This window comes from Electrophorus electricus, chromosome 16 (genome assembly GCF_041902795.1).
Source record: "Electrophorus electricus isolate QZ-2024a chromosome 16, ASM4190279v1, whole genome shotgun sequence".
NCBI classification, from domain to species: Eukaryota; Metazoa; Chordata; class Actinopteri; order Gymnotiformes; family Gymnotidae; genus Electrophorus; species Electrophorus electricus.
The window spans coordinates 19,713,715-19,722,669 of NC_137512.1; the positions used below are offsets into that span (position 1 = coordinate 19,713,715).

General features: G+C 40.1%; 1 protein-coding gene across 1 annotated transcript; it reads right to left on the minus strand.

The window, feature by feature from the left end:
• Window positions 1-152: 152 nt before the first annotated feature.
• LOC145651657 (matrin-3-like) lies at window positions 153-6,419 on the minus strand. Its single transcript, XM_081698636.1, is given in 16 exon segments — window positions 153-308; window positions 414-544; window positions 621-728; window positions 839-968; window positions 1,771-1,892; window positions 2,162-2,181; window positions 2,343-2,458; window positions 2,634-3,214; window positions 3,470-3,595; window positions 3,693-3,806; window positions 4,000-4,055; window positions 4,163-4,269; window positions 4,391-4,429; window positions 4,739-4,754; window positions 5,168-5,213; window positions 5,655-6,419. Coding segments are annotated over 16 exon segments (2,595 nt in total). The 3' UTR covers window positions 153-190.
• Window positions 6,420-8,955: the final 2,536 nt, after the last annotated feature.

The following is an 8,955-nucleotide window of genomic DNA, read 5'->3' on the forward strand; positions in this document are numbered from 1 at the left end:
GAGTTGGAGAAAAAACTGGGTGTCAAAATCTGGGACGGGTAAAATGAGTGAAGGCGTTGCTGAAAATACATAAAACATATTTGGTAGAGCTGTATCCATCACAACCAGTCAATGTAAGGAATGCCTTTAATAATAGCAACATAAGTCTAAAATCCAGAAAAGGGTACAAAAAGGCACAATAACTGGTAAGTTACAAAAGAGCTGAGAGAACCTGACGATCAATATTGATCTGGGCTTTTACCTCTTCTTCAGAGCGCTCCCTCTTTAATGTCCATTTTTCTTCTGGCTCTGAGGATGGAGGTCTGTATCTGTCAGAGTAGAGTGAATTAGCCCAAAGTGTTTCAGGAATACTTAGAAACAAACCTGTGAAGTCATTCACTATACAAAACTAGATATAGGAATTTGGCACTCACCCATGTTTGAGTTGTTTGTATTTCCTGCTAACATAGACAACAAGCCGTTTGCCTTGAAACTTTGGTGGATTCTCCTTGCAGGCCTCTGCAAATTTCTCTGCATCCTCACCCCTGTCCATCTCAATAAAACACTGAAAGCCATACACACGAAGCAAAACATTTTAGAACAATAAAATAATAAAAGACTTGCCACAATGCACCCATTACCTCATTGTGGGAGCATCTGTTTTTCCCAAATGGCGTTGCAATTTTCAGAAGGGATGCAGCTGATGTTTCAAAGTGTGGAATATGTCCAATATAGATGACTCTGCCACTCTGTAAATGTTTCAAATAAATATTTTTATAGATATTACTAATGAGTTAAGTTTTTATGTCTATTACTAACAAGTTAAAATTTCAAAGGACAAGTGAGTAATGTTTCTCACTTGGATTGCTGGGTAGGTCCGTGAATGATACATTTTCACTGTTTCTCCATGCACAGATGGTATGACATTTCCACTGTAGAACTGCACCATTGTTTTGGCATCTTGTTCACTTGAAAGTTCTAGAAAGGCCATGTAATGCAGAACATAAATTATTATATATTATATAACACTTATTATTCCAGGAGAGGAAAGGGAAAAAAATATAATGCCAGCTCATTCACTCATTCACTAGCAGACAAAGGGCTTAAACAATCCCTTTTAAATAGTACAAAATATATGCAGATTTTCAATGGTATACAGTACAAACAATACTGGATTATGATTTGACCTGCTATAAATACCTATGGGGAACTCTTCAGCCACAAAGCATCTGGTGACTATGTTTATTCTTTCTTTATTTTTATGTACATTGATATAATTTTTTTGAACACACAAATGGCAACAAATAAGCTCAGATAGTAATAAGTTATGAATGGCACTTGATCTAACATTAATGAAAATGTCTATCTCTAATCTTCTGGTGTAATATTTACATTATGAAGAAGCAGTAGGAATGTCACGGTTGGCAGGTGCACCAACCAGAGGGAGACACCCAAATCAAACAAGGACCGTATTGTTCATCTTCCTCGTTCCCAATCACCTGAGTATTGATTGGAAACACCTGCCCCTCATCAATGATTCTCCCTGTTTGTACACCCGCAGGTCCCCAGGAACAACGCTGCACATTAATGACAAAGAGGACTACAAGGATTTCACGACGCTTGCTAACATGAATCTCTTAGTGGAATAATATAGCACGTGTATTGATAAGTAATGGAAAATAAAGAGCATGTTAGCTCAACTTCGCCTCTCGCTTCCTCTGTGCCATCAATGTCACAATGAACAACACACATTCTAGTATATCTGGATTTATGCATACACTAAAACCCACCTCAGGCCTCACGTCCAGCACCAGGTGTTGCACCACTTTCCCAAAGGGCTTAGCCAGAGCCAGGATCTCATCGAGATAACCATAGCTGCGCTTAAATCCAACCACATTGACCACTCTCAAGCCCTGTAAATGAGGTCTTGATTATTATGTCAGTTCACTCTGAAAGCGACAAGAAATTTACATATTGTCATTATAGTGGGAAAAACTGACTTCAGAAACAGATTCTGTCAATGCACAACATGGATGCTTGCCATTGCACAAATGATCAGAGCAATATTTAACATATGAACAAATGAAATAATGAACGAATGAGACATAGGATAATCACAATTCCTTTTCAACACCTCAAAATGTTCTCATCTGAAAGATCTAAAAGAAATGTGACTACTTACTCCACTTTCCCTTGATCTACCTGACAAAAATGATAAAATTGTCACTTTTTAAAGCACCAGTGTTTTAGATGTTTATATACTGCTTTGGTAATAACTGTCATAAATTGCAACTGTCAATTAATTCTCATAACTAATCAAATATTATTAGCTAATCTTGTCATTAATTTACACAAAACAGTACCTGAAGAAATTTTTTTTTGAGTCATGCCTTTTAGCCTTTCCTCCTCTGCTAGCTCTTCCAGAGTCACAAACTCATCCATGTTTTCAGGGAAATCAGATTCTCCAATTCCCTTCTTTATCACACAAACAGACTACATTACTTATGTTAGTGAGGAAGACACATCATCTTTGATTTTTCAAAGATATATAAGTAGAGCTGCACTAGTTTACAGATGTATAATTAAATTAAAAATAGGGTGACATTGGTTTATAACAAGGCTCAGCTTTAGTTTGCAAGGAATCCTTTATCTGGTCACCAAAATGCTCTGGAACATTCTCATCAATAGCCTCACCCTATTCCACACCACCCTGGCCATCCACAGATTTGAGCTCTTCTGTGAAGTCCTCCTGCTCCTGGTCCGCCTCTGGCTCAGCTGGTTTCTCTGACTGCACCTCCTGCTCCAAGTCTGCTTCCTCCGGCATCTCCATGCTCTTAGCTTCATGTGTCCTGTCCTCCGCTGGCTCAGCTGCCGAGTCCTCAGACTCCACTGAGGCCTCAGGGTCTAGAGACCTGTTCATAGCTGGCTCACCATTGCAAATATGGCTGGCTTCCTTTGCGGCCTCCACAACATCTTCTCCTTCATCACCAGACCCTTCTGCCAGAACATCCTCAGGCTTTGGCTCTTCTGCCTTCTCTGTTGAGCTCTCTCTGTCAATGGAGCTGGTGCTTCTCTGAGAGCTGGACAAGGTTTTGGCGATAGAGCTGCTGCTGCTGCTCTTAAGGCTCACTTCATCTCTGTCCTGTCTTCCCTGTCCTCGCTTGACAAAAAAACCCACCACTTGACTGTTTGCTCCTTTGATATTTCTGCTGGCTCTCTCAGGTCTGTCACTTTTCTATAAGAAAAAAAAAAACCATTATAAACAGCATTATAATTTCATAAAGGAAGATTATTTTCTCACTATGTCATATGAAGGAATCCCCACACAAATATCTCATCATGTTCATTTTTTTAAACACAGAAAAATGTGATTGCAACCCTTGCAAGGTTTAATTCCACTGTAAGTCATAAAAATGTTATAAAAGACAGGCTGGTCTATCTCACTTTTTTCTTTTTCTATTCCTGTTTAGATTTCACTTCATGGACTTACCTCAATGACCAACGGCTCATTGGATAAATAAAACTGTACTTCTTTACCATGCAAGATAGCTGGCATCTTCTGGTAAAAGTTAACCAATGCCACAGCCTCCTCATGAGTTTGAAGCTCCAAAAGGGCCTACCAAACATAGATTACAGTGTCAAAACATCCTTATTTAACATCTTGAGGAAGCTGGTGAGTAAAGCATAACTTCTTAAAATGTTCTTAGCTTTACCTTGTTGTTTAGTACAATACGTTTACAAATGGTGCCAAATGGGTCAGCCAAAGCAAACTGGGTAGATATCACAGGTTTGCAATCATATTTCACCACCACCACCCTGCTTCTTATCTGCTATTAAAAACAACAAATTTAAAAACATGTAAGTAATTATATACTAAGCCTTCTGTTTTAATTTAGAACAAGTATAGCACAAACGACAGAAATTACTGAATAATTAGTATTAAGATGAGCAAGCCATCTAGATCATTTAAATGTTAGGATGTTGTATAAAAGCTGTTACAGGTTTGTAAGCCATTATTACCTTTGGTGGCACTGAGCATGATTGTACTTTGCTTGTCATACCTAGGCCAGAATCCGGTCCAAAAAAAGAATGAAAGAGTAGTTCTCCACTATTTTTATTGACTACCATGATAGTGGTACTTATAAACACATCATAGAAGCCCCAAATCTAAATACAGACATATTACCCCTGTTTGAAATCATCCCTTTTCTCTGTCTAAGTCTACCAGATGGAGCAGCCCCTTGCAGTCCATCTGATCTTCCTTTTGCATACAGGGAGAGAAACCCTGCCCTGAAAGATATCAAACTAAATGTTCCAGTTAAGGGAGCCTTACTCATTTGGAGCTGAAAATGTTTATACAATAGTCTCTAAATACCAGAATACATAAACAACAAACTTGTTAGCTACAGACAGCCATCTAGAAGGCATCTGGGGATCCCAATCTGGATACCTACAAAAAAGCAGAGAGCAGTTTATTTATTCCATTTTTCTCCCAATTTCAGTGATTGAGACAATTCCCACCCACTGACTGTCTAGCTGGCTCTACCTTGCCACATGACAACTACCACAAGTGGAGAGGCAACACACATGCACTTCATAGCACATCGAACCAAGAACCACATATTTTCAAGCTGCTGCCTGTGTTGTGCCATAGGGAAGCAGAATGCATTCAGAGGAAAGCACTATCCACCCTTGTCAGTAGGCACAAGCACATGTTCACAGTTGGCTACTTGTCTCCTTGTAATGCCCTCTCTCCCACCCAGAGAGCACCAATTCTACCCCCTTGGACTGCCAATCATGGATGGCTGTAGCATCATACGGGCTCAAACCAGCCAAGCCATGATACAGTGAACACTTTTCTGTTATACCACCTGGGAGTCAGCAGAGAACAATTTAGAATTGTTCTGAAAATGCCTAAATACAGACAAACAAATCAAACTGAAACACTACATTTTGCATGATGGACAAGGCTAGCACCTTGAAACGATTTTTTGGAAACAAATTCAGATCATGGCAAATACTTAATGACCCTGAAAATGGATAACTGTGCTTAGCTTTACAAATTGCTCACAAATTAAGACTACACTGACTCACTAACCATTTAAATAAAAACACTTGCACCTATGCTCAATAGTAAAGTGAATATTGAAGGAAGCATTTGTGGTATACATACAGTTGTAAAAGTGACCCTGATTTTCAATATGTGGCATGCCAGTTTCGTGGTGAGTCCATTCCTGGCCAACAAACAATTGTAATTATTACAAATAAATAATGAAATATGTTTCCATCACCTATTATAAAAATAAACAAAAACAAGCAACATAGCTCATCAAAAAAACACATAGCTCATCTTTGACCTTTCCTGTACAGAAGAGTGATTTTATTACCTAACTCGAAATTTAACATGCAGAATAATGGTATAATGAAACATCAAGTTATTATAGTTTACAAAAAGGGTGCAGAAGGTTGTCTGAATGTGAAATGATTATGAACACTATATGTGAATCTCAACAGTGATTTACATTTCATGTCCACACATTATTCCTTACAAACAATGGATGAACACCAAGATGCACGAATGACCCAATTGAACAGGTGTTCTCTGCCATGTGGTTGACATGTTCAGGGAAAGAAAGCATAGATGTGTGCAAGAGACAAGTACTATAACTACTCACCATGGCAGAATGTACATCAAAGTCACAAAGGGAGCACACATGAGGAAACATGTGTGGCATGACTCCCAAGAAATCCTGTATTTTTCCCTGAGATGGAGTGCCCATCCTTCGCTGCATAAAGAGACCGTCAGATGTTGAAGATGACGCCATGCCAAGGCCTCGATAGTGGTCTGTGGAAAGCTCAGAATACTGCCGCTCTCTGCTGCTGCTGCCACCACCTCCGCCACCATAATCTAGCATGTCGTAGCTGCGAGTAGAGACGTCTTGCATGGAACCATAGCCAAAATCGCTCTGGGAGGCACGGCTCTGACTTTGTCCCGAGGAACGGTCCAGTCTTCCTCCCTGCATGTCTCCCCAGTCATCTCGCCCGCCTCTGTATGAAGTATCTGGGGAGTGTGATGGTAGGTCCCCGGCCAAATGCCGACTGGACTCCACCTTACGATTAAGTTGCATGATAAGATGGGGTAGTGTCTCCACACTGATGTTTTCCTCAGGAACTTGAGCCAGCACATCCAGGTCAGTGGGCGAGAGGCCGAGGCTAGCGAACAGCTTCATGGTATTGCTAAGGTGGCTGCCCACCCGGCGGGGCAGCTGGGAGTCGTGGTCTTGGCCATCCCCTCCTCCCAAGCCCCCCATTCCACCAAGCTGTTGAGAAGAGGAGCTGTAGGGATTAGAGTGAGATTCACCCATGCTAAAATTCAAAGTCTCCGCAGCAGCCAAGAGCCCACGGCCTACTGTACATAACTTACTTTGGAATTTGTACATTTGGAATTTGCATAGAAGTGATCTTGTTCAGCAACCTTTCCTAAAATTGGTTGTTAGTAAGTTAGCTAACTACCTTATTACTTATGAAGAAAAAAGTCTATTCCATCGACTCAAGCCTCTTGACACTGCATGAATTGTGTGTGTGTGTGTGTGTGTGTTTCACCAATCTTTTGCCTGAGTGTGTTATACAGTACAGAAAAAAAAAAATTTCATTAAATGCAAGTGTCAAGAAAAGAACAGCATCTGAAAGTAATTATAGTACTGGTGGACAATGCCATTTGTATGCAAACTACTAATCATGCCCTTATCAGAAGGCCAGCATGCCACTTTTAAGTCTTTAGTTGCTTGTGTTTTTAATGGTCAAATGCTATATACATTTTGCTTATACTCTCTGCACAACAGTTTATGTAGCCCAACAAGTAGACCAGTTATGTGCTACCAGGAAAACAATGGCAACCAGCATTAAAGTCAGGGAATGCCTACTAATGACCAATGGAGAGGGATTTGGCTGATATGGGTTGAGAAAAAATAGCCGCTGTGCGTATACAGCAGCCTGAGTGAACTTTTCTTGGCAGTGACAAGTGTTGAATTCTGCCAAGTAAATGACAAAGTGCCAAAATGCCTGCCAAATGCCATAAATGTAAAATGTAGTAGCTTCCAGCAATTATTTTTGTCCTACGTATGTAATATATTTATGTATATTACAATACTAATAAACCCACGTTTTTCCGTGTACCATAAGAACTATGAAAAAAGAACATTAAAAAACTTGAAGATACTAAAGGTAGCATGCATACTGCTCATTCTAAATCATGCTGCTTAGGATACTGAGGCAACTATAAGAATAGGTTGGGACCCGAACAGGTGCAATTGGTGTGTAATATGCATGTGTTTGTGTGTATTTACCATCACTTGTTAAGTTTGCATCAGGTTCCTTGTACTGTGTTAAATTCATGTTTCGAGTAACTTGAATCCAAGTGTGTTGTAATGAAATCCACTGTAGCATTAGGTTTGTCAATTAAAACATACGAATTGATGGTAAACGGAAAGGATAGGAAAACAACGAATTTTTTTTTTTAAAGAAAGAGCGATATTAATGATAATGACGTAAATGCTAGCTAACTCGCTGTTTCTTCTTTTTAAAGCCGTAGAATGAGCAAGCAATATATGAGTGTATATGATCCAAATCACAGCTTAAAGAAAGCAGAGCGAAAGGGCAGTGGGAGCTCAGTGTTTATGGTACTTCACTTGTAATCAGAAAGTCGCTGGTTCAAGCCCTCCCACTACTAAAAATCGCCACTGTTGGGCCCCAGAGCAACGCCCTTAATCCTCAAGTTATACTCAGTCATAATTGCAAGTCACTTTGGATAATAGCGTCAGATAAATGTTAATTCACTACTTTTTAAAAAAATCTTACTTCAGACTGCAAAATCCAAAGCTTGTCGGTTACTAGAAGCCTGACTCTTTTTTTTTAATCTCAGCGAAATAGTGCCACCTAGTGTACCCGTCCTTTTCTGTCTTAAAAGATTTTAAACTGTACGTGACTAACAACCTTTTGATATCAGCATGGTTGTACCTCTTGCTTCAGGCAAGTCTTGATAATAATGTGGATTAAAACCAAACCAAGCAAGAAGTCACTAAGCAGCTTCCAGTCATTAAAAAAGTAAATGTACGGTCTTGAAAAAAAGACTATGATTTCTTATATAATATTCTTTCCGAGTATTTATCAAATTTTTGGGTCCAAGCATTCGAGAGCCTAATGCAATTCTAAATTTTCATTTAAAATAATTAAATATGGATAGTACTGATTCAGAAGGTGTTTGACAGATACAGCTCTGAACAATGTCACAACCATAGAGCAATTTTTATGAACACATACTAAAGTGAAATGCACTACTCAAAATATAATTAAGGGGACATTTAATTCACACGTCAAGATCTCGAAGAGCAAAAGATTCAAGTTGAAAATCCTTACCGATTCTCTGGATTCAAAATCACACAGAAAATCACAGCAGCACAAAATGTGGCTCAGTAGTGTACATGGCACCCACATGCCTGTACGCACTGCCAGCAACGTTTGGGCATGCTCCTGATGAGACGGTGGATAGTGTTCTGGGAATCTCCTGCAAGACCTGGATCAGTGAGCTCCTGGATAGCTGATGGCTCTAAGTGGTGGCGTCAGGTGCACTGACACGCAACATCCCAGAGATTCTCAATTGGATTCATGTCCGTGGAACATGAGGGCCAGTCAAAGGAATCAATGCTACTGGCATCCAGGAAGTGCCAACATACTCTGGCTGCATGAGGCCAGGCATTGTTCTGCACCAGGAGGAACCCAGGGGGCCCACTACACAAGCATAAGGTCTGACAATGGATCTGAGGATTTCATCCCAGTATCTAACAGCAGTCAAGGGTACCATTGGCTATCAGTTGGAGGCTTTTGCGACCCTTTAAGCATATGCCTCCCCAGACCCTCACTGACCCACCATCAAAGCAGTCATGCTGGATGATGTTCTAGGCAGCATAACGTTCACCA